The 27,396-nt window shown below is 41.2% G+C and overlaps 1 protein-coding gene across 2 annotated transcripts in view; it reads left to right on the forward strand.

Moving 5' to 3' along the window:
• Positions 1-9,175: 9,175 nt before the first annotated feature.
• LOC143974184 (solute carrier family 46 member 2-like) overlaps positions 9,176-27,396 on the forward strand; it is an 18,911-nt gene continuing 690 nt past the window's right edge. The window contains exons 1-4 of one of the 2 annotated variants that reach the window (XM_077475317.1): positions 9,180-10,731; positions 11,934-12,017; positions 20,507-20,663; positions 24,643-27,396. The exon at positions 24,643-27,396 is cut by the window's right edge and continues 690 nt beyond it. In XM_077475317.1, the coding sequence (XP_077331443.1) occupies positions 9,666-10,731; positions 11,934-12,017; positions 20,507-20,663; positions 24,643-24,697 (1,362 nt within the window). In that variant the 5' untranslated portion in view covers positions 9,180-9,665 and the 3' untranslated portion in view covers positions 24,698-27,396. Of the gene's footprint in view, positions 10,732-11,933; positions 12,018-20,506; positions 20,664-24,642 lie in introns of both variants that reach the window. The other variant, XM_077475318.1, reaches the window with a different exon arrangement.

The raw sequence follows: 27,396 nt of genomic DNA on the forward strand, positions 1-27,396 counted from the left end.
TTGTTCCGGCAGTGTATTCTGGGACTTTGGCTCAGATTCGTGAGACGTCACGACTTACTTGATAGCCCGAGACACTCCCGTGGAATCCGGGATGGTTCGGAGGTAAATACTTGTTTAGTCTAAGGGTGCAGGGAAAAGGTGTAATATCTGCCTGAATCCTGGGTCTAGCAGACTACCTCAATCCATGTGACTGGTCCTTCACAGCGTCCTACCTACGGCACGTTGGGTACCCATCACAGACTTGTCTCATGAGGTATGATGCAGGCCAAATACCCTGAACTGGACATGATGATGCCAATGGACAGCCCACAGCTAGGAGGTTAAGAACTGCACTAGAGCTTGCAGAAACCAGAAATTAAAGTGGTTATACACCCTTACATATACCCAGTGAAGTGAAACACCAGATGATACACATTTATGTACTCCTGCATAAGTTGTACCTGTTTATCTGTAGCCATCTGTTCTCCAGAGCCACTGAAAGTGTACAGTTTACACAACAGTACTGAGCTTCCAGACTTGGGAATGGGGGTCTGACTAGGGTTGGGGTTGGGGTTGGGGTTTGGAATGTTGTGTCTGTGTTTCAGTCTGCCTAAAACCTGGACACATTATTTAGACTGGGCTGTGCCTCCCCAAGTAACTGAGATACAGTGGAACCTTGGATTATGAGCATAACCCGCTCCAGGCGAATGCTTGTATTTTAAAGCACTCGCATATCAAAGCGAGTTTCCCCACAGAAGTCAATGGAAACAAAGATAATTCGTTCCACATTGACCTTTATTGCATGCAATACCACACGTGGCCAGAGGTGGCGAGGTGCGCTGGAAATACTCAGACAGCTCGGCTGAACTCGGAAAGGCTCGGAAACACTTGGGAACTGAGTATTTCCAAACGGCTCCACATGGTTCTGAACCGTTCTGAGTGTCACCAGTGCCCCCGCACCTCTGGCCAAATGCAGTACTGCACACCCCATTAGCTTGAATTCTGCTCGCTTTGCGAGACAACACTCGCAAACCGAGTCAGATTTAAAAAAAAAAGTTGCTCGTCTTTCAAAACGCTCGCTAACCACGTTACTTGTTAACCACTGTAGTCCCACAAAAATCTGTTGCCATTCTGGAGCTGCGGGTCGCTGTCTGGGGGCAGGTTTGGCATCACTAGGGGGGGGCATGATGTCAGAAAGAGCAGTTTGGCCACACCCACTGTTTGCCGCAGCGAGCTGCATTACCACTTCTCTTGGGGCACCCAGACATGTCCCAGGTCTTTTATAATCCTATTGTGTATACTACAAAAACAAATGTGCCCTGTGCTGCTAAAGTGTTCGGGTTTGGCTTGAAGAAAAGGTGGCAACCCTAGGTCTGACGTCACACACTATACAGCACAGGAGAACTGAGTGTAATCTGAGACCTGAGTGGAGATATTAGATACCCCTCTACACAGTCTCATAGAGAAACATGCACAGCTGAGGCTGTCAATCACAGGCGGTGTGCTAGAGCTCCCACTCCATCATCTGTGATTGCTTGGAGTCTCAAAACCTGTCAGAAGTGACTCGGGCAAAGAGCACAGGAAGGAGACAGCAGACAGAAATCACACTAGGAGCTTTGGAAGCAAGTGCACACAATTTTTTTGTAATCGCCTTGTTAAAAAAAAAACAAAAAAAAAAAAAACATCAGCTGTGGATGCAGGTTGGGAATCATTTAAAGCCTGACTTTTAATTTTTAGTAAGAATGTTGCCAGCCTTGCACTGCTACAAGGGTCACCAGGAAAATAAAATGAGTGAATCTCCCCAATGGGAAAAAACAGACAGACATAAAATACCCAGCAGGGGTTGTAACCTCTAATCACTATATTAAACAAACAAACAAAAAAAACCTTTTGGTTTTAGATACACTTTAAAGATATATTTTAATATAAAGTGTGGGGTAGAACTGCGCGAGGGACTTATTTGTGGAAATCTCATGTAAATACCTTAAAATATTTCCTAGAAAAATGAAAAAAAACATCAGTTTAATTTTCATAGAAATAGACCCCAAAAAAAAAAAAAAAACAGCAGTAATCACACATCCATCTCCTGAATATTTCTATGTAGTTTTGTCAGCAGGGAATCATACAGTTGAGAAAACCAGGTTTGTAGATTGGATGGTTCTATGCTGGCTGAATAAATCTGCATGTAAATCTTCAGAAGAGTATTTAGTATTAATTTATAATATATGATAAAATGGCAAATTAAAAAAAAAAATCAGAAAAAAGTAAAAAACATTTTGTTTACATATAGAGCTACACCCACACAGGAGCCACTAGTATAAACGGGTTCTTCCCTAAAATTACAGAGGCTGCCCATCTTCCCAAGCACCAGTCCATTGACACCAGCTCCAATAACACAGTTCAGAAGATTTTTTTTTAAGATTTATTACTTGAAGAAAGTTTAACAGGAGAGAGGTAAGGGCATGGGATACTCCAAAGCAATCATTACTTAGCAATTAGAGAACAGTCTTTTCCTTAAGCATTTGTGGGTATTGGACAATCAAAGACCTCACATCTGGTTACCTTATGCCAATGCACAACTGCTGATACCCAGTGCAATCTTCAGAAGACTACACAGTCACAGGGATAAATATACGGTGTTTACTCACAAATCCCCAGAGCAGCTGCCACCTTCCAGCTTCCTCCAGATATGTGAGTGAGACAGTTCTTCTCCACACCAGATCTCTTGTGGTGAGCAGTGATGTAAATAACTCGTTAAAATAAACGGAATTACTTAACGCAGTTACTTTAGAGGGTAACGAGTAATCTAACTGATTACTCTTCCCCTCATGGTAACGGCGTTCCCATTACTTGGTTGGCGTTACAGCAATTACATCTACCGCTTGGGACCAGGTATACGGGACTAGCAAGGGAAGTGAATACCGCTGCCTCCATCAGCGAGATTGACACCTCGCTAGCCCCGTCGCCTGGTATGGATTTAAAGGGGAACCCCTATGCTGAAAAAAACGGCGTGGGGGACCCCACAAAGTCCATAGCAGACCCTTATCCGAGCACACAGCCCAGCCGGTCAGAAAAGGGGGTGGGGACGACTGGGGAAAAAAGTGTTAATAAAAAAACACAACACAGGTTTTTAAAGTAATTTATTAATCAGCTCCGGGGGTCTTCTTCCTTCATCGGGGGTCTTCTTCCATCTTCTCTGCTCTGTTCGGCCTCTTCTCCCAATGTCCGGCCTCTTCTCCGGCGTCTTCTCCCGCTCTCTCCAGTTCTTCTTCTGGGCTCCTCCACTATCTTCTTGCAGCTCTTTTACTAGCGGAGGAGCCCGGTCTCCTCCATCCTTCTTCCCTCTTCTTTCTTCCTTCTTCTTACGATGTTGACACCACTCTCTTTCCCACTGTAATGCCATGTGAGCGCTGCGCGATCACTTATATAGGAATGTATATATAATAAGGGTCTGATATGGACTGTGGGGGGACCCCAACGCCGTTAAATCCCCTTTAAATCCATACCAAGCGACGGGGCTAGCGAGGTGTCAATTTCACTGATGGAGGCAGCGACATTCACTTCCCTCGCTAGTCCCGTCCTTAGAATTAAAAAAAGTCAGTTACTTTGCTGAGTAACTAATTACTTTTCCAATGTAGTAACTGAGTTACTAACACAATTACTTTTTGGGAGAAGTAATTTGTAACTTAACTAATTACTTTTTTAAAGTAAGATCACCAACACTGGTGGTGAGGTCCTGCAATCAACTTCTAAGGTCCATCCAGGCCCTTGGCCCTGACACTGCTAAGGCCTCTAAAAAGCTGCTTAGTCCATGGGCTGCCTGAAGGCAACAGCCTCCCCAGGCTCTGGAACCCTCATGTGGAGAGAGAACCCAGCTCTCCAGTGCTTCAGACTATTTATCACCTTCCCACCCTCCTTCCGGATACTCCTCTACACAGATTGGCTGGAGCATGATTAATATTCAGGCTGGCTATTTGAATCTCCCTCTCTAAGCTCCAGAAGCTTCTCCCAGAGGCAGGATAAAGCAATCAAACTCCCAGCCTGTGAAACCCTCAACAGACCAGGACTAATGACCACTGCTCCCTTGATTACAGAAGGAGCAAAAAAAATAAATTTACCTAGCATCCTACACTAGGAAGATGCTACATACACGTCTGCCGTGGATCCCAGGAGGGGCCCAATTCTTATCACCACCCAAGGCTTTTGGCAGTGAGGATATGCACAGTTAAGTCTCAAAGGCCGTGATGCAGAGGGATAATGCTGTGCAGCGCAAAAGCTCAGCGGACAAATAGTGTGTGGCCAGAGGTTCACAGAGTCGATGCCTTCAGCAGCAGACAGGCTTTTTAGAGGGTCCGTAAAATGGATGTTGAGAAGAGGCAGGGGTGCAGCATGAAAGGTCATGCCCACTGGTGCTTATTCTTTGACCCAAAACGCTGCTTATTGTTTTCTCAGAGATCCAGTTATTCCCTGAATTCAGGACTGGTGCAAGGATTTTTGACACCCCAGGTGAAACCTCATTTTGCCACCCCCCTTGCCTCCACCCCTGAATACACCCCCTTTGCCCGAGCATCAGTGTGACAGGAGTGGGCGCTGGAGAAAGCATGCGGCTGCAGTATAGAGCACTGATCATAGAGGATCGCAGGGGATGTTTGCTTCTGTTCCATCAGGACATGTCCTCCAGCGCTGTGCCTCTATAATGACACTACAGAGCAGCTGCCTGAGTAACATGCAGCAGAGGCATCCCCTGCATTCCCCTAGATGTGCACGCTTTATCCCAGCAGTGCCCACTAGAGGTTATAACATTTATTACACAGGTATTTATAATATTGCACTGAAAACCTACATAGCACAGAGGCAGAGAGTAGGGAAACCAGTGGCCGGGAGCCCTAGGCAGCAGTGCACCCTAGGCGGCTGTCTATTTTGCCTAGTGGTAGCACTGGCCCTGCCTCAATTTACTTATCCCACAGAATTATGAAGGTGAAGCAGGACTGGCACTCACTGCCCAAATATGAGAGACCTCTGTCCTCACTGAAAGCTATGTGTCACTACGCTCTGCATTTGTCAGCAGGTGTGGTTAAAGAAAAAATAAAGATTTAACTGCGGACTTTAGACAAAAAGTCAGAATGTGGCTATACTAGTAACAGTATTGTTTAGTCTGCTTAGGCAGAGAGGAGGAGGAGGAATGTATTTGAAATCGTTGATGCAGCAATCTGTAAAAATACCGGTATGTTTAAATGCTTGGGGAATGGAAAGAAGGTAAGCATAGTGATACCTTCATAATCTGTTATTAGTACTATAGATAATAATATGTAGTGGCAGCAAGTAGGAAAGGTAGGTATTGCCCATGTTTTATTCAGTTATGGTATAGAGCATTTTGAAAGGTATTTTCCCATAACAATTAAGTTATACACATGCATAACCTCTTAGTTTTAGGTTTCGCTACCTGTTATGGCTATTGTGAAGAGCCGGACATGTGGACAGGTCTGGTGACATTTTTGAGATGATGAATGACATTTTAACCGGTCACACCTAAATCAGAATCTTATTGGGAAATTACAGTGTTATTTTACAAATAAATATTTGAAACAGAGTGCACTTGATTACCCCATCCATACTAAGCAGCTTGGATGGAGGAATCTGCACTACCAACACTTGTATTCAGACAGCTACAGCATAAGCAGGTGTCAGAATAGCCAAACAGTGACTGCATCTACTGTTCAGGCGACAATTTTTCACCTCACTCATTCTGTTTTTCAATTGAAATTCATTGATGATGCTGACTGGGCCACTCACTGCTCCACTTTCAGCAAGAATTAGCCAGAAATTGAGCTGTGCATACCTAGCCTCTGATCCATTCAGGTGTAACCTTTAGGGCCCTTTTTGGTGGCCATCCTCTGTACCCTTCAACAGAAGATGTGCTCAGCGGAAGAAAAACGTAACCATATGTTTTTTTTTTTCCTCCAGCCTGTGACCAGAGGCAAACTGACTCATGTTAGGTCTTTGGGCAGGAAGATGTAAATGGATGTGTGCCTGTTTATTTCCTTTTACTGTCACATGTAGGTCCACAAAAGCAGAAATGAATGCAAACTTTTCCTGTTCTTAGCTTTGGACTTAGACAACCTTGGAGGTAATTGGGCATGTGTCCGTTAACATACGTCTGCCCATAGACTTAAGGTCTGTACACATGCTTTGATTTTCAGACGTCTTGTGTGTGACGACGACCGATCATCTGCAAATCTTATGCCCTGTACATACGGTCTGACTTTCCGACGGAATATGTGCGATCGGATCTTGTTGTCGGAAAATCCAATCATGTGTGGGCTCCATCTGACTTTTTCCATTGGAATTTCCGACACACAAAGTTTGAGATCTGAATCTAAAATTTTCCAGCAACAAAATCTGATCATTTAAATTCCGATCGTGTGTAGACAATTCCGACGGACAAAGTGCCACACATACTCAGAATAAATTACAAGACGAAAGCTATTGGCTACTGCCCTCTTTATAGTCTCATCGTACGTCTTATACATCACCGCGTTCTGAACGATCGGATTTTCCGACATATTTGTTCGACTGTGTGTATGCAAGACAAATTTGGGCCAAAATCTGATGAATTTTGTCGTCGGAATGTCCGAGCGTGTGTGCAGGGCATTACTTTTAGTACAGTGCTTTCGACAGCTGATTTCACTTTTTCGTCAGACAAAAGCTGGATGCGCAGACTATAACATTTTTGTCGGATATGAACTCAGCGTCTGATTTTCGTTTCATTAGTATGGTTTTCATACAAAAAAATCATAAGCGCAAGACTACGCATGCTCAGAAACTAAAGAATACATACAAAAATATTCAACATGTTATGTCACTTCTGACATATTCTGTCAAACTAAAATTTTTGTATTGTTAGTAACCTCTTCACTTTCAATACGAGACTAGCATGCCACAAAAATCAGACGTTCTGTCGTCCGAAAATCAAAGCATGTGTACGAGGCTTTACATTAGGCATCTGATCAGATTCGCCAGAAAAACTGACAAGTGAATCTGGGGTTGACCTAAATAGAATTTTCCCTATATCACAGCTTTGCTCCTTCAATTTTGAAATCTATAAAATGATAATAATTCATACAGCAATACACAAATTACACAGAGTAATATATGTATTTTTTTCTCCTTTTTTTTTTTTTTTACTGTAATAGAGTTCAGAATAACATTAAAGGAAAAAATGTAATGAGCATGCTCATTCTGAATAATTCCATGCAGTTTCTATTCACTGAGGAGTGCAGAGAGCATAGCAGAGAACAGACAAATTGTCAGAGAAATAAATAAATTAATAAATAAATGATTTTATGTTGCTGATTTCCTGAAGATGACAGTGTGACTTAACCACTTCTGCCCCGGAAGATTTTACCCCCTTCCTGTCCAGAGTACGTTTTACAATTTGGCACTGAGTCGATGTAACTGACAATTGCACGGTCATGCAATGCTGTACCCAAACAAAATTTGCATCCTTTTTTTCTCACAAATAGAGCTTTCTTTTGGTGGCATTTGATCACCTCTGCGGTTTTTATTGTTTGCGCTGTAAACAGAAAAACTATTTTGAAAAAAAAAAATAATACTTTTTACATTTTGCTATAATAAATATGCCCAAAAAAATGTTTTAAAGAACAAATTTCTTCATCAGTTTGGGCCAATATATATTTGGACACTTTTGACACATTTTTAGGACCACTGACATTTATAGAGCGATCAGTGCTTTAAATATGCACTGATTACTGTGTAAATGTCACTGGTCGGGAAGGGGTTAACACTAGGGGGCGATCAAGGGGATAAAAATCTGTGTTCCCTCAGTGTGTTCTAACTGTATGGGGATATGACTGACTAGGAGAGGAGACCTATCATTGTTAGTAGGAACTTACAATAGCTCTCCTTTCCCCTGACAGAACAGGGATTTGTGTGTTTACACACACAAATCCTCATGTTGGCTCTTGTGCACACAATCACGTGGGGCCGGCGGCTCTTAAAGGGCTCTCTGGTGGCTCTTAAAGGGGACAACGTACCCATATAGGGTTTTGGGCAGCTGTGTCTTTAGCTGTGGTTAAAGTATAAAAACTGTTTCTGATGTGTGCCTACAGATGAAACGTGCATGTGTTTAAGTGTTTATGGAATGCAATTTCTGGGCAAACTATTTGAGTGCGGTTGTTCAGCAAAAAAAGGTATAACTTAAATGCCAAACTTTCTGCATTAACTGAGGGCTAACATGGTATAATACTCTACTACTATATGTAAGGATATGTAATTTGTCCAGCCAGTCCTGATATTTAGACAGTGCTACCAGGTAGCACAGCCAGGCCAATGACCTAATTATTTTTATTTTTTGCTACAGTTAAAGTGTTCACTTTTTTTCTGCAAAAAATGAAGGTGAACTAACACTGTACACCCTCCCTACCCACCACCCGGCCCCTGCTGTACTTAGCTGTAGGGATGCTGAGCTGTCAATACCCACACAGCCGGTCTTCTCCCTCTTCTCTGTACAGCACTTCCAGGATGGACCAGAGCAATTTTAGTTGGTCAGCACCTGCACAGTAAATCTCTCCCATTTGTCACAGAAGCATCAGCATCTCCAGAGGTAAGAGCAGCAGGGGGTAAGGAGGGTGAATAGTGTTCATCTGTTTCAGAAAACAGGTTTTCTCCCTGCCCTAGACTGCAAGGTCATCTTTCTTCTTTACTTTTCTCAGCTTGCAAAGCACAGAGAAGGGAGCCCTGTTAATCACACTTAGTGAGTAGGGAGTAGGGGCAGGGCCAAACCATGCTCTGTGTGTCTCAGACAAAACAGGTGGCTCTGTAGTTAGCACGAACGAGTGCCCCCAGAGCAAGCAGCTTACTGTGGGGGCACTCAGCAGGGGGGGGATGTGCCAGTAGCGCCTGCAGGGAACCCAGAGTAGAGAAGGGTCTGGGCTGCTCTGTACAAAACCATTGCATAAAGTAGGTAAGTATAACATGTTTGTTATTTTAAAAAAAACGGAATCTTTACAAACACTTTAAATTCTATGCATCTAGAAAGATATTGAATGTTTTACATTAAATGCTTTTTTTTTTTTAACTATCTGAAAAAAGTTCAACATATTTCAGCACAGAATTTTCCACAATAAGGTTACCACAATGTTTTAGAACCTTTTCAGCTACAAGGTACTTTCTAAAATTACGTGACAACCATTTATCTCTTCCTTGTTCCTCATGCCAAGTTGTATCACTCTTAACACTGCAATACCTACTTCTCCATTTCAGTCAGCGAATCACAATAGTCTGGCAAAGGAGGAAGTTTTACATATCTGAAAACCAGTTTGTTTCGTCACAACTGACCTACAAACAAGGCTCCTTAGATTATTTTTAACATTCATCACTTTACTGCAGACATAGTTCTCTGTAACCCCATTACTTATGGTTTCATGCTTTAGAAGATGTCAGAAGATGATGGAAAGAAACACAAAGATTCAACGTTACTTTGCAACCTATTTAGAATACATTCACAGTGAAATTTAAACTTTAGTTTTCTTTAGACTATGGAAAGTCTAGGCTAGTTGATTATGTGTTAAACTTGGCTACAAAAAAAGCTCCGACTTCTAGCTGTTGTTCAATCATCTGAAGAAGACCTCTTATTTCAAAAGGTAAACAATTTCAAGTTCATAAAAATGAGGACATGGATTGAGCCAGTGGTAAGTGGATCCCAGTTAGCTGGCTGCTTTTATGACACTGGTTTACTTTTGGTGGTAAAAAATTACTACAACCAGACAAACACACAATCGAACAGTTCCAGCGAAGATGTACTACAGAAGTCTATCTCTAATTTCTACATCATATACAACCTCATCATCAGACTGACCCCTCTGCCTTCTGCCTACATTCTGGCAAAGATAGGAGATAAAGGGAAACGAAAGATAACACTTTGTGTTCCACTTGTTGGGTTTTTTATATCCAGTTTATGTCTTCTCTTTGTAACTCTCTGGGACTTGCCCATACAAGTCATGTTTGGCACAGCTGTTTTCAATGGCTTGTGTGGTTGGTTCACAGCTTACTGGTCATCGGTTATGGCATGGGCTTCACTGGATTCCTCCACTATGAGAAGGTCTCTCAGACTTGTTATCACAGAGTGCACGCTAGGCTTGGCTGGATTCATCGGAAGCCTAATTTCCGGCCATATATTTATTTACCAAGTTGATAATCACCCAGGGATAATTTTGGTGTGCTGCAGCCTTGCAAGTTATGCGTTTTGTCACTTGTATATAATTTTTATTTTGAAGACTCCTCGTTGTGAGGTTACTAAAAAAGAGGAGATTATCTCTGAAATTGCTGTAGACCAAGCTGAAGACCAAGCAGTTCCTCAAGAAGTTCCTACAGAACGCAGCAGACTAATTAATTCTTCCAAAGAGATTGCAACACACAAGCAAACATATATATTTTCTTCAAAAGTTACTATTTTTCTTCTGTTTTTGAGTGCTACCTTATATAATTCTGCAGTCAATGGTACTGAAGATGTGATCAATTTTTTTGTGCTAAAAACACCACTGAGCTGGGGCCCAGTAGAAGTTGGCTATGGAAATGCTGCGGCTTACATGATCTTTGTTACCAGTTTTCTTGGTGTTTTTATTTTCTCCAGATGTTTACAAGATTTGAGCTTGGTCATTTTTGGAATGTTTTCATTTTTTGCTGGAGTTCTTATAATGGCTTTTGTACGCTGGACCTATCTATATTACATCGGTAAGTAAAAAACCTCCACCTTGGGTTATTCATATAATTTTTAATGGCAGCTCATAGCAATTTAATTTAAATAATGGCGGAAATTAGAAAAACATTTTTAAATGTTTTGTATTTACAGACCCCGGTGCACCAAATGGGTGAACTGTGGGTGTGATAAATATATGGGTGTGGTCTTTTATTATATATGCGCATATATTTACATAGTCCTTGTGGTCCTTTTATGCTATAGCCCATTTTTTCACCTTCAAACTATATCAGTATAGGTAGGCTTATAAAAACCAAGGTTTATCTCCCCCCCCCCATTATAATATTTTCTTAAATAGCATTCTATTTTTTAAATAACTATGTAAATAATGGATGCATATTAAATTGAGCCGAAAATTAACTGCATCAGAGGGCACCCTTACTGCTTGTTTGCTAATGTATAGCAGTGGTTCTTACAGTATTACATAAGCCATCATGACATCATATCATCATCATAAAAAATGTGTATAATCATTTTTTGTTTTGGTGAGACAGAGGACCTTGCTTTTTTATAAAAGAATGATGTGTGCATATGACATTCTTATGCCGTGTACACAGGAGCGGAATTTCCTACAGAAAAAGTCAGACGGGAGCTTTTCATTGTATATTCCGAGCATGTGTATGCTCCATCTTTTTTTTTAACGTCGAAAATTCTGACGGACCTACAAAGAGAACATGTTCTAAATTTTTCTGACGGAACAAATTCCTATCGGGAAAACCGCTCGTCTGTATGCTGTTCCGGCGCACCAAAAATGACCATGCTCTAAAGGAAGTACGAGACAGAAGCTATTGGCTACTGGCTATTGAACTTCCTTTTTCTAGTCCCGTCGTACGTGCGTCACCATGTTCTTGATGGTCAGACTTTGTTGTGACCGTGTATATGCAAGACAGCTTAAGCGGAGTCGTTGGAATTCCGTCTGAGAAACCTTCAGAGTTTATTCCAACAGAAAAACTGCTTGTGTGTACACTGCATGAGGTTTCTCAAGTCAACCCTTTAGGAGCATATAAATCACATTTAGTTCCCCTTTTATTAGATTTTGCTGTGGAAAAAATTATCTATACCATGTTCATAAATCAGATTGATGGGAACTAAATACATGTCAGCAAGTGAAAAATTCTAACTAAAGTTAACGCATTGTTATTTTTAATACTATTTTACTATTTTTCTTATATTTTAGCCAGACTTGCCATGATGTTTTCTCTGATCCCCATGCCAACAATCAGGGCTATGTTATCCAAACTCACAAAGGAGTCATCTTATGGTAAGGGGAATATAAATATACTTCGTATGACTGACAACTACATACCTAAGCTTGTCATGCAGAGCAATCACTATAGTCTGTCATCAATATTATTTGTGAATAGTTATTTACTTATTCTTTCTGTGGATTCACGCTACAGTCAATACAATTTGTTTTGGTTTTCAGTAGAGAGGGGAAGGGTCAGGAACCTGTTTTGGGTTTTTAGAACAGTGGCAGAAACTGCACAGGAATTGAGGGAAAATATCCTGAAAGGGGATACAGACAAGACTGAAAGCCTGACAGATGATGCCGGAGTTCCTGTTGGAGGGATTCTGTTCACATGCTGTTCCAGTGACACAAGAACAAAGAAAGTCCCTCTAATAGGAACTCCGAATAATACAAGCATAGTGAAGGCTTTAAAACTTCCTCATTCTTCTAGGAAAAAGGTGATTTACTGCCATCTACAGTGCCTTACAAAAGTATTCATCCCCCTTGGCATTTTTCATGTTTTGTTGCCTCACAACCTGGAATTAACATGGATTATTTGAGGATTTGCATCATTTAATTTACAGAACATGCCCACAACTTTAAAGATTTCTTTTATTATTGTGAAGCAAACAACAAATAGGACAAATTAACAGAAAAAGTCAATGTGCATAACTATTCACCCCCCTAAAGTCAATACTTTGTAGAGCCAAATTTTGCGGCTATTACAGCTCCAAATCGATTTGGATAAGTCTCTATGAGCTTGCCACGTCTTACCACTGGGATTTTTGCCCATTCCTCCTTGCAAAACGACTCCAGCTCCTTCAAGTTGGATGGTTTGTTCTTGTGAACAGCAATATGTAAGTCTGACCACAGATTTTATATTGGATTGAGGTCTGGGCTTGGACTAGGCTATTCCAACACATTTGCATGTTTCCCCTTAAACCACTCAAGTGTTGCCTCAGCAGTGTGTTTGGGGTCATTGTCCTGCTGGAAGGTGAACCTCCGTCCTAGCCTCAAATCACACACAGAGTGGTAAAGGTTTTGCTCAAGAATATCCATGTGCACCATCCATCTTTCCCTCAACTCCTGACCAGTTTCCCAGTCCCAACTGCTGAAAACTGGTGTTTTTTGGGTGATTGTGTTGGATTTGCGCCAGACATAACATTTTCTTTGATGGTCAAACAGTTCAATTTTAGTCTCATCAGACCAGAGCACCTTCCTCCATACATTGTGGGAGTCTCTCACATGCTTTTTTGCAAACTCAGAATGTGCCATTTTGTTTTTTACTGAAAGTAATGGCTTTTTTCTGGCCTCTCTGCCATAAAGCCCAACTCTATGGAGCATACAGCTTATTGTCATCCTATGTACAGCAGCTCCTCCAGGGTTACTTTAGGTCTCTGTGCTGCCTCTCTGATTGATGCCCTCCTTGCCTGGTCCATGAGTTTTGGTATGCGGTTGTCTCTTGGCAGGTTTGCTGTTGTGCCATGTCCTTTCTATTTGGTTATGATAGATTTGATGGTGCTCCTAGGGATCATCAAAGGTTTGGATATTTTTTTGTATAACCTGGCAGTTTTCGGTAAATGGTGCCCCTTGCTTAGGTGTTGCAGCCTCTGAGGCCTTTCAAAAAGGTGTGTATATATATATATAATGACAGATCATGTGACACTTAGATTGCACACAGATGGACATTATTTCACTAATTATGTGACTTCTGAAGGCAATTGGTAGCACCAGAGCTTTTTATGGGCTTCATAACAAAGGGGGTGAATATATACGCACATGCCAATTATCAGTTTTTTTATTTCTGAAAAATAGTTTTATGTATATATTTTGCTAATTTTACTTCACCAACTTAGACTATTGTGTTCTGATCCATCACATATAATTCAGATTAAAAAGAATAAACTAAAGGCTGTAATGTAATAAAATAGGTTAAAAACCAAGGGGGGTGAATACTTTTTCAAGGCACTGTACATCCCTGCTACACAGGAATTGACAAAAAGTCTTACCAATTGGGTCACAGGCAGAAAGAAAAACCAAACAGAAGTTTTATCCCTTCCCCACTCCAAGACTAAATTAAAGTGGTTAGCCTTAAGGTTTTTTACCTTAATGCATTATATGCATTAATTAAAAAAACTTCTGTGCCAAAGGACCTCCCTAGCACCCCCTTCTACTTACCTGAGCTCTTGAGCACTGTGCCCAAGAGCAGCAGCTTTTCTCTGCTCTCTCTCTCTCTCTTCTCACAGGGCAGATTGATAGCAGTGGGAGTCATTGGCTCCTGCTGCTTTCAATCAAATTCTGTGAAGATAAAGTAGGGGGCAAGGCTGAGCGGTACTGTCTGTATCTATAGACGCAGACAGGGCAGCTCAGGAGTGACAAATTTCCCCATAGAAAGCCGCTTTCTATGGGGGCACTCACTGGAGAGGAGGAGCCAGGAGCACCAGCAGGAGACCTGCCCTGTGCACAGAGCAAGTAAGTATAAAATGTTTATATTATTTTATTAAAACAACTCAAGGTTTACAAATCACTTTAAAGGTTGTGGCTGGTTTTGAGCCAAAAAAGCTATGCAATTACACACCAATTTCAGGCATAGAAGAATATTATTTCTATATTAACTTGTATTATAGAATATGCATTTACTTTTTATTGCTTTCATTGTGATGACTCTTGATGATACTCTTGACTGACTAATGCCGCGTACACACGACCGGACTTTCAGGCAAAATAGGTCAGACAGAATCCTTCCGTCCATGTGTGGGATAGTCCGATCGTTTTTCTTTAAAAAATTCAGACTGAACTAGAAATAGAACATGTTTCAAATCTGTCCAACGGACTCAATTCCTATCGGAAAAAACGTTTGTCTGTATGCTGGTCCAAATACAACGCAAGGGCTACTGGCTCAGGGGCGGATCCAGGGGGGCAACGGGTCAATTGCCCCCTCCGAGAATACCGCCAGCTAATGACAGAATAGCCGGTTCCACGGGTGCAATCGTGGCCGGTTCCGCGGCCGGTTCCGAGGGTACCAGCGCGGCCGGTTCCGTGGGTGCCAGCGCGGCCGGTTCCGTGGGTGATTGCGCTGAGTGGACGGGTGAGGGGGGGGCAGCTGGGCGGCTTAGGAGGGCTGCTGGCCAATCAGGAAGCCAGCAGGCAGGGAAGCAGGGAGATGACATCATCTCTCACTGCCCTGCATCCCTCCAGTTCCGCCCTCACTGTGCAGGAAGCTGTGTGCAGCAGAGAGATTACATCATCTCTCTGCTTCCTATCTTCACTCCGGGTGTCAACAAAAGACCACCTTAGCAGAAAAGTGACACAGTAGGTGACAATACGCAATGTGTGGCAGGCTACGTGGCAAGTGGCAATCCGCAATGTGTGGCAGACTACGTGGCAAGTGGCAATCCACAATGTGTGGCAGACTACGTGGCAAGTGACAATCCGCAATGTGTGGCAGGTGATGTGGCAAGTGACAATCCGCAATGTGTGGCAGGCTACGTTGCAAGTGGCAATCCGCAATGTGTGGCAGGCAACGTGGCAAGTGACATTCCGCAATGTGTGGCAGGCTACGTGGCAAGTGACAATCCGCAATGTGCGGCAGGTGACGTGGCCAGTAACAATCCGCATTTCGTGACAAGTGACGTGGCAAGTGACAATCCGCATTTGGTGGCAGGTGACATGGCAAATTACACCCTCAGGGCTCCCACTGATTCTGCATTATGGTGAGTTGAACCATTTAATTTTATATTACAATGTATTAATAGAAATAATGCGCTTCAATCATCCTGACACCATAACAACCATGGTGCCGTAATGATTGAAGCGCCAATACCAGCCATTTCCCATATAAATTGCCCTCAAAAAAACATATTTTATAGCAGTGCCCCTCCCGAGATTAGACTCTGGATCCGCCCCCGTACTGGCTATTGAACTTCCTTTTTTAGTCCCGTCTTACATCATCACGTTCAAAACTAACGGACTTTAGTCTGTTCATTCGGAAGTCCATTGTAACTTCGTCGAAAGTCCGTCAGGAAGACCATCAGACCTTTTCTGACGGAAAGTCCGGTCCTGTGCACGCGGCATAAGGCATGCATAAATGACTTATGCATAAATGCAATAAATACCCTTACTAATAAGATTCAGTGTTGTCCTACTGGGTTGAGATTGCATTAATTTCTAAGAACTACAAAGTTCTAAAAAATAGAAATGATATTCCTCACTTGCATGCACCCAGAACAGAATTATTACATTGCCTCATCTGCTAGGGTAAGGCCTTATGCACACTCACAATGACATACCTGCAATTATATGTATTTATAGGACATTTCTAAATGCATATTAAAACATATAAAGATTTTAATTGGTATATGCCTTACATTGCATTTAGATTCATTAAGGTGCATTTAGTTTAGCTGAATTTAAAAGCAACAGAATGCTGTATGTCCAGGGGCAGATTAGATACTCTAAATGGATCTGAACTTCATGTAAATGTATGATAAAAGGGAATCTGAAGGGAAAAGTCTACAGCGAGCACTTAAACCCATTTAAACTGATTTCTCATGTAAACTGCAAACCGCATCTAAACGTAAGTACATTCTGAAACGCAAAACAAAGACTATACCTCTCAGAATGTTTTCACCTGCGTTCATATAAGCAAATTTATGGGGCCAGTGTCAATGTAGCCTTTAAATACACAGGGAAACCTGCTGTTAGTGACACAATGCCGGTGGCATGTCATATGAGAGACTCCTCCCTCCCAGGAACTGAACGCTACTGACTCTCTGGTTAGGGGGAACTAACACCTCGCTGGCCCAGCTACTGAGGGAGCCCTTCCCTACACATTGGTAAGTGGTCTTCTGCTGGCAAGTTAATGCCTTCATCCAAATGACTCTAAATGTCCGCAAGATACTACCTTTTTGGTCAAAAATGTATCCTCTGTGACACCTTATAATAAGCATGATCCACCTCCTGCCCCCTATCTAAGGGCATCAACCTTATTGGTGGTGGAAATAACTCATGGACTGTGGTTAGGTCTGCAGTGGCGTAACTAGAACGTTCAGGGCCCCGATGCAAGAAACCATGGAGGGCCCCCCCCCCCCCCCGACCTCCGGACAGGGCTCTTTTCTCCCAGCCCGATGGTGGAACACCAGGGCCCGGTCCCAAGTGGGTGGCCGTATATAAAGGAACCGATTTCTCCATTTCCATTTCCCCCCGCTTCTCCTCCTCTTCCACCCACAGGCATTCAGCGGCTGCAGGAGGAAAATAGAGAGATCAGTTCCTCTATGTCGGTGTTTCACCATGTTTTTCCAGTCAGGGCACCCTTGAATTATACCCCTAGGTGAATGGGGCTGCACTCCAACCCCCCTGCAACTGTGTGCATTGCATGCAGTTGCAGCATAGTGATGATGCATTTAAGGGGTTAAAACAGGTGGTCAGTAGGCAACATATTGCCTCTCTACCGGCTGTCAAATGCCTCTGAAAAGCAATCCGAGCATGGATCGCTTTTCGGAGAAACTGCATTTTACATAAAATGTGCACACATACATGTAAACACACACACACACATATATAAAAACACACACACATATATATAAATGCACATATGCACACACATATAAACCAGTGGCAGCTGGTGTTCAAAATTTTTAGGGGGGCGCAAGCAAACTGAAAAATACATAAATTACAGCCACTGTGCCCATCAATTGCAGCCACTGCACCATCAAATGCCACCACTGTGCCATCAAATGTCACCACTGTGCCCATCAAACTCTGCCACTGTGCCCATCAAATTCTGCCAGTGTGCCCATCAAATGCTGCCAGTGTACCCATCAAGCTCTGCCACTGTGCCCATCGAGCTCTGCCACTGTGCCCATCAAGCTCTGCCACTGTGGCCATCAAATGGCGCCACTGTGCACATCAAATGCTGCCACTGTGAATCCCCACCACCCGCTCCCTGTCTGCCTGCCACTTACCCTGTCTTGGTGGGGCAGCGGGTAACAGCCATGAGCGGGGTCCTCCATGCATCTCCTGCCATCCTCATCTCCCGTCCTCTCCTCCTAATAGGCGTCCAATAGCTGCACCTATCGTTTAAGCCAATCAGGTGATGGGTAACAGACCCTCCCACCTGATTGGTGGAGAGGCGGTTCAGTGTTAGGAAAGTGAATATTAATTCACTTTTCTAACATACCTGGGTGGACTGTGAGTGTCAAGCATGGTGCTCACAGTTCACCTATTTTGAAGCCTATTAGAGCCTATGGCTCTAATCAGGTGCTGCAAAACACCCCCCGCTGCTGTAATTTAGGCACCCGGCACCCCAAAAGGGACCAAACACCTAAATATGGGGGTGGCAGCAGTGGTCATGGATAGATTCATGCTATGCTATGCACGAATCTATCCATTGGTCATAGAGGAGGTGGCTGGAGAGAGGGGGCGTGCTCACACACACACACATACATGCATGCTCACACACACACACACACATACATACATGCATGCTCACATACACACATATAAACACAAATACAGTAGCTAGTCTTATAAAAAAAAAAAACGGCAGACATTTACCTTGGCTTTTCCTGCCGGGTACTGCACTCTAGGGGGAGACAAAGAGCACACACTGTGCTTTCATTTAGTCTAATGTGAAGAGCTCCCTGCATAGTGCCGATTTTCAGTTCGGCTGATGATCGGGGAGCTCTTCTCAGCTTCCCCCCATCGCCACTGCGATCTTGGCGACCCCTATAATTCCGCCACTGTTGGTCTGAAGCTGGGGTGAACAGCATTTATGTCTACACCCTGTGGTATATAAATGTTTACTTTTAAGTTTAAAGGATTAGTTCACCTTTACAGATCGGGGCCCCCTTCCCACGCTGTACTTACCTCCACAATTCTGAGCTGTCAGGGTCAACGATGTCCATGTTAAGGTGTATATCTTTAAATTAACTCCTTGTGCTGCACAATATATACCATATGCATAATTCTACACACAGAAAAACTGCTTACATTAAAGTTTCACCAATATGCACACATACAAATAAATTCCTCCACCATTTATGTGAAAAATCAAACACATAAGTTTATGTCTATCTTGCTGGAAAATGAATATATAATGTTCTTGTGACAATGTAAAATCTTCACACATATATCTGCTCCACTCCTAGTGCTCCACCTAGTGCTCTGATAATTCATTGCTTAACAGCGGCTATCATGACTTTTATTTTAGTTTTGGATAGAGTGGAGAGGGATTAGATCACCTGTCGGGTTTTTATTGCTGTCTAGGGGGGGTCACCCTCTCTATTTGTACTGTTTACCATTACCATTGAAAGTGAAATTATAAGATTATCCAACATTTTGGGTTGACATCAGAACAGTAATAGAGAGGAGATCTTCCAATGGGGACACTGGATTGAGAGTGTGAAGTTGACATTTTTTTTTGTAAAAAAAATTGTCACGCTCAATTTCTTTGAAAACATTTTTGGCACACTGTGCTCAAAAGGTTGTCTACCCCTGCCCTAAACCCTCCATTACTCCATTAAAGTTTTTCATTTAGTTACACTTTAAAGCCCCATACATACTATCAGATTTTCTGCTGATTTTTGTCTTCAGATTTACCAAAACCATATAATATGAGGTCAAACCTTAGGCGTTTTAATGTGTATACAATCAGGCAGGCCCTTGCACTACATAATTTGGTAAATCTGAAGACAAAAATCAGCAGAAAATCTGATAGTGTGTATGGGGCTTAACATTTCTGGATGTTCCTATAACATAGCTAATTCAAAATTCGGAAATCTGATAATTCGAAAATCCAAAAATTAGAAAATCTGAAATAATAACTAACTAATAATTACATAGCTATTACTAATTATTAAATTATAGGTATCAGAATGTCCTTTCAAATTTGGCTGTTGGTGAATGTAACGAATATGAATTCATCAGAAGTTACGGATTATCCATAATAACAAATGCCGTATCTAAACGAATGGAACGTAACAAATTAATAGTAATAAATAATAAAAACGTATTATTATTTATTTTTATTTTGTTCCATTCAATTTGTTTAGATGCGTCATTATTTATTTTGGATAATTCGTAACTTCAGAAAAATTTGTATTCGTTACAATCCAGCCAAAAGGAAATTAGAAATACCTATAATTTAATAGTTAGTTATTATTAGTTAGTTATTATTTAGAATTTTTGGATGTTTGTACTTTTGGATTTTACTTTCTTATTTTCGGATTTTTGAATTTCCAAATTTCCAAATTTTCGAATTTCTGAATTTCCAAAATTTTGAATTTTCGAATTAACTAATTTCAGAAAAAATAAATAAAAAAAACGAATGAAAGAAAAACAAACACATTTTTCGGCAGCGCATGTCTAGTATTTTCATTGACTCTCGGTGCTAAACTTAGTGGTGAGGGAGCTTGGGGAATGAAGATGAGCAGGGCCTTGCACAGGTTAGCTTTTAGGAAACATAAGCATTATTGTATATGCCTGTTGGCAGATAAATGAATGACAACCGTATTATTTTTCAGGAAAGGTATTTGCAGTACTTCAGATCATCATGGGAGTTGTGGCTGTGGCAACATCAACAGCATATATTGCAATATATCAAGTTACTCTAGACTGGTTTAGTGGCTTCAGTTTCATCGTGATCTCTATTGTTGCCTTTATAAGTTTTATTCCAATCAGGTAACAATGTAGATTTTTTGTATTTTTGTACTATTTCATCATACACCCAAAAGGGTTGATAGATTATGTATGCATGTTGCCATATACAAACTTCGGTATGCCCATGCCATAAATGAAAAAAGTGGTGTGACACCCCCGTTATATGTGACTGAGAACTAATGTTTTATAAGTCACATGTTTCATGTGACAGGCATCATTAAGGATACAGGCATTAGGATATACATTTTTGTAAATATTTTATTATATCTTCTAATGTGACAACACTGAAGAAATTACACTTTTCTACAATGTAAAGTAGTGAGTGTACAGCTTGTATAACAGTGTAAATCTGCTGCCCCCTCAAAATAACAACACAACCATTAATGTCTAAACCGCTTGTAACAAAGGTGAGTACACCCCTAAGTGAAAATTTCCAAATTGGGCCCAAAATGTCAATATTTTGTGTGGCCACCATTATTTTCCAGCACTGCCTTAACCCCCTTGGTCATGGAGTTCACCAGAGCTTCACAGGTTGCCACTGGAATCCTCTTCCACTCCTCCATGACGACATCACAAAGCTGGTAGATGTTAGAGACCTTTCACTCCTCCACCTTCCGTTTGAGGATGCCCCACAGATGCTCAATAAGGTTTAGGTCTGGAGACATGCTTGGCCAGTCCATCACCTTTACCCTTAGCTTCTTTAGCAAAGCAGTGGTCGTCTTGGAGGTGTGCCTGGGGTCGTTATCTTGTTGAAATACAGCCTTGCAGCTCAGTCTCCAAAGGGAGGGGATCATGCTCTGCTTCAGTATGTCACAGTACATGTTGGCATTTATGGTTTCCTCAATGAACTGTAGCTCCCTAGTGCCAGTAGAGCACATGCAGCCCCAGACCATGACACTCCCACCACCATGTTTGACTGTAGGCAAGACATACTTGTCTTTGTACTCCTCACCAAGTTGCCGCAACACACACTTGACACCATCTGAACCAAGTACGTTTATCAAGCACTGTGTAAATTGTTGTAAATCCTGAATAATAATAATAATAATAATAATCTTGGTCTCATTAGACCACAGAACATGGTTCCAGTAATCCATGTCCTAACTGTTTGCAGGCTTTCTTGTGCATCATCTTTAGAAGAGGCTTCCTTCTGGAATGACAGCCATACAGACCAATTTGATGCAGTGTGCAATGTATGGTCTGAGCACTGACAGGCTGACCCCCCACCCCTTCAACCTCTGTATCAAGGCTGGAAGCACTCTTATGTCTATTCCCCATTGACAACTTCTAGATATGATGCTGAGCACGTGCACTCAACTTCTTTGGTCGACCATGGCAAGGCCTGTTCTGAGTGGAACCTGTCCTGTTGATCCGCTGTATGGTCTTGGCTACCGTGCTGCAGCCCAGTTTCAGAGTCTTGGCAATCTTCTTATAGCCTAGGCCCTAGGCCATCTTTATGTGGAGCAACAATTATATTTTTCAGATCCTCTGAGAGTTTTTCGCCATGAGGTGCCATGTTGAACTTCTAGTGACCAGTATGAGAGAGTGAGAGCGATAACAGCAAATTTAGAACACCTGCTCCCCATTTACACCTCAGAACTTGTAACACTAACAAATTACATGACCCCGTGGAGGGAAAATGGCTAATTGGGCCCAATTTGGACATTTTCAGTTAGGGGTGTACTCACTTTATCTGCCAGTGGTTTAGACATTAATGGCTGTGTGTTGAGTTATTTTGAGGGAACAGCAAATTTACACTGTTATACAAGCTGTACACTCACCAATTTCTTCAGTGTTGTCACATGAAAGCATATAATAAAATATTTACAAAAATGTGAGGGGTGTAACACAAACATATATACATACACATACACACACACACACATATATATATATATATATATATATATATATATATATATATATATATATATATATATATATATATATATATATATATATATCACATAAACTGAACATGGAATAAAAATAAGAGCTATACCAGCTGTACAGCTAACTTACCACAAGATGGCAGCCCCGCTTTTAAATGAAAATGCAGAACTAAGTTGCAAAATTGTAAATTATTAATACAACATACTCTAGCAACAACTTCAAAGTCGTGCCAGGTGCAGTATCTACAGTTGTACAGTTAACAATACAGTATCTACAACTCCAAGCAGATATAAAAATCATCAATAAATGTTTTTAGTATTCATTTTGATAAAATGCCTGTTAAATACTTGCAACCAGTGTAAGTGCCTGCTTTTGGGTTTATTATAACTTACTGATAAATCTGTGCAGCAGCATTTGAATTGGAAGAGGGAGAGACTATTCTAGGGATCAATCGGATTGGCTGCATGCCCATATGCTGACAGTTAAAGTGTCTGTAAACCTCAGACATGAAATATGATCAATGTACAGTAAACCTCTCTATGGTGTGTACAGTACTTGTCTCAATCCAGAGCACTGCGTGACATTTCTGCCTGCTGTTTCGTTCCTCTGCTATCAGCATAACAAACTTTTGACAAGTTTTCCTGACACCAAGAGAAAAAAGTGTGTGGGGGGGGGGGAGCTCCAGCACACTGCCTGTGATTGATAGCCTCAGTTTCTGTGTGAAGAAGGTGTGTGCCTTTCTTCCACTCAGATTTCAGCGCTCTCTTCACTTCACAAAACTGACTGCATACTAGTTGAAATTCTTTGGCAGGTCATCATTGGCACCTGTAACACTTCATTAATGATCTAAATGTTAGATGTACATTATTTTTCTGGGTATTTCACTTAAGCCCCATACACACCAACAGATTTTCTGCAGATTTTTGTCTTCAGATTTACCAAAACCATATAATATGAGGTCAAACCTTAGCAGTTTCAGTTTGTATGCAATCAGGCAGGCCCTTGCACTACAAGGATTTGGTAAATCTGAAGACAAAAATCAGCACAAAATCTCAGTGTGTATGGGGCTTTAGAGTCAGAGCTTGCTGCGGATTTCACTTACTGCTATTAACATCATCATCCCATCATAGTCACAGTTAGTACATTCACTAATTGTACCTACTACCAGCTGTTATTCTTTTTTTTTTTCACTTGTGAAAGCTAGAGAGGCAGAGTTAGTAGACAGAAGCTCACCACACATGTTACAATCTGATTGTGTAATCTTCTTTAGATCTACCAACACGGACTGTATGCAATGCAAAAAAAAAAAAAACCCTGCCTGACTGGGTATATATTGATTGGATACATTAGCTAGACCCTTGATTGTACAGATGTATTGCATAGGCAGTCTATATCTGAGCAGGATTTTTCATATTTTCAATTTGTTTTGCCAGACCATTGTATGTCACTTGTCTATTTTTCCACCCTATTCTAATATTCCCTGCATGGGTAATTTCTTAACTTTTCTTTAACAGAGTATGGGATGACTAGATCCCCTGTCTGATTATTATTGTCTGTGTTCCTGTTGCAGATTTTCCCTCAGTAGGGTAAATCTCAGAGCCCCGGATAACAGTAAAAGCCCCACAGGAATTTTAATCCAAAACAAGAAAAAATAATTTTACACACACTTTAACTCATAGCTGTCTTTTTTTTTTTTTTTTTATCAAAACTTTTTTTTATTGATAAATTGCTCTTCCAATGCATACAGTGATTGCAACCGGTAAGTAAAAGAGTATACATATTATATAGAATGTATTGGATATCCATAGTACATGAGCAATGGCAGAAGGCAATACCAATATTGTGATTTTTCAACTAAAATGCCAACTAGCAATTTCAGTCCAATTTATTAGAACCATAGCTGTCTTTATAAATACATCGACCTAAAATTTTCTACACAGACTAACTAATTTCCATGTAATAATGCTCATAATACTATACTATCAACAACTATTATGCAATTAATTCTATTATGTATGTCTGTTTAAAAAAATGACTATGCTCAGCAACAACATTTAGCTACTTTATTTTGTTAGATAATTTATAGTTCTCTAATCATATTTTACAGCTTTATAGCCTGGCAAACGTATGCAAGAAAGGAATCACATGCAACTCAGGGATAATGGACCAGACCCACAGAAGGATAAATTTACTTAATATGCCGTATAGTATTTTCCTGACTGCCGTGTCACATGTGTTAAGTTAATTAACAGTGAATAGAATTGTTTCATGTGTTTGGGTGGTGAATCATAATGATGATGCATCTGCCCAGGTTTGACTCGCCAAGGGTTCAGCAAAAGTGTTTGAACTGCAGACCCAAACTTAGAATTCCACTTAATTCTATGGGGAGGCAATCTTGTTAAACTCTGGCCAAAGTTAGGCCCAATAGGAAATCTACTGTAAAAGAAAAAAAAGGAATGAGAAGCTGGGAAATACTCATTTTCTCATTAGCTTGGCCTACATAAAGCAGCAGTACCCAAATTTGATTCATTTCAGTTAAAAAAAATATATTTTTGCAGGTAACTTTAGCAGTGACACATGCTTTTTTAATAAATGGTTGTTGTTGTCCCTGTTTTCGCTGATGCAAAAAAACTGCCCTGCCCCTGGCCAGTTTCTATCAAGCTTTGATTAAGGATTTAAAAACTGCAGATGATACGGTAGTGTAAAATAGGCCAGCCGCAGGACATTTTAATGAGGTAGAATTGGCTGAAAATGCAATAGAGAAAAAGAGTGCATGCAGATGTTTTACAACAAGAACTAATGCCGTGCACACACGTACGATCAGAATTTTGGCCAGCAAAAGACCGATGAGAGCTTTTCATCGGAAAATGCGACCGTGTGTATGCTCCATTGGAATTTAGCTGGCCGAATTCCTGCCAGCAAAAATTCCGGCCGTGTGTATGCAATTCCGACTCGCAAAAACTCACGCATGCTCAGATTCAACTACGAGATGGATGCTATTGGCTACTGGGTATTGAACTTCCCTTTTCTAGTCCCGTCGTATGTGTTGTATGTCACCGCGTTCGGTCGGAATTTGGTGTGACTGTGTGTATGCAAAACAGCTTGAGCGAAATCCCATCGGTAGTCCGTCGGGAAAACCATCAGAGTTTTTTCCGACCAAAATTCCGATTGTCTGTACACGGTATAAGATCAAAAATCACACAGCATTGTAAAATTGGCCAGCAATAGGATCATTTTAAATAGCAAGAATATGCAAATAAGGTAAATGCATAAGCTGGGTCTTTACTACAAGAAATAGGACACTACAGAGGATACATATGAAATTGTCCAGCAGCAAGACAGTTATCATCAAGGATAATAGGCCTAACTGGTATATGCCTAACTTTTGTGAGTGATATAATAAGAGGTGGATTAGCTGCAAACTTTGCAGTTTTTTTTTCTCTTAAACTTATACTTGATGTGATTGTAGCCATATTAGTGCAATTGTGACAGAGAAAATTGAGTACTGTCTGTGATACTTTTTTTATTTGGACAAGCTTTCAGGGTATGTCCCCTTAGCACTGCTTGGACCTTGAAGAAGGGGACATACCCTGAAAGCTTGTCCTGAAAATTTTTGTGTTAGTGCAAATAAAAAAAGTATCAGGGACAGTGCTCAATTTTCTTTTTCTCTTACAATGCAATGGTGTCCTGTGAACAAAAGGCAGCCCAACAAACAGATGGTCAGTGAATGCTTTGCTTTGAGCATCCCAAACTTAAAAAATATCCTATTTACATAAAATAAAAACCCAGAAAACACAAATTAAATAAAAATTCCCAAATATCAATAGTATTTGATGGACAGCAGAAGGAGCCTATGGCTCTGCTGCCCTCAGTTTCTCCTGAAGAGGTAGGAAGTGAGAGGAGCTGTGCTGTAGCTGGAGACAGCACCTGAATGGTGACACAGTAGGGATGGTGGGATAGGACAGATAGTAGAGAGAATGCATTAAGTTGCAAGACTTTAGAACTACTTTCAAGCTTGTTTAGACTTGCGGTTGGGGGGCATTAAGTACACATGGTTGAGCTGTATTTTTAGAGCCCCCAAGCCACCACCCCCCTTAAGCTGCAATGGCAGGGGTGTTGACGTACACTGATCGCGATACTTTGCTTCACACCCATGACTAACAAACATGTCACAAGCAGCAGCCAGCAAGTCCACCGCAGGAAACCCATTCAAGCGAATGAGGAAGAACCACAAACACCCGGCATTATGGGGTTAAAACAGGTGGTGAAGAGGAGTCACATCTCCTTACTGCCTGTCAAACAGCTCTCAAAAATGATCCAAGCACTGATCGCTTTTCAGAGAAGCAGTGGCTTAGACACAGGTCTACACCTAACCTTAGTATCAGCAAATCTCCAGGTCCAGATGGCTTACATCCAAGAGTCCTCAAGGAAATTAACCTTTAAAATTTAAATTAATTCTAATCAAAATAAAAATTAAGTTATTGCTAGGCCATGCCTCCTAATTTTTAGAAGACCTTACAGGCAGGAATCATATCAACCAATTGATGAAAAGCAAATGTTGTACTGATATTCAAAAAAGGTTCAAGAATCAAGATGTATACCAGGTAACTATAGACCAGTTAGCCTTACATCAATGAATTAAAGGTATGGGAGGGTATGGTAAGGAACAATATTTAAGAATTTGCCAGCAAAAATGGTAAGTATCAACTAGAATGGATTTAAGAATCCATGTTATCAGACCATTCTACTAACATTCTATGAGGAATAAGCAGTAATTCAGATAGAGGATGCCAGTGGATTTTGTTTATCTGGACTATGCTAAAGCATTCAATACAGTTTCCCACAAACATGTAATGTACAA

Source organism: Lithobates pipiens, unplaced genomic scaffold, assembly GCF_037356315.1.
Source record: "Lithobates pipiens isolate NorthernLeopardFrog02 unplaced genomic scaffold, aLitPip1_a1.2 Scaffold_13, whole genome shotgun sequence".
In the NCBI taxonomy this organism is placed as follows: domain Eukaryota; kingdom Metazoa; phylum Chordata; class Amphibia; order Anura; family Ranidae; genus Lithobates; species Lithobates pipiens.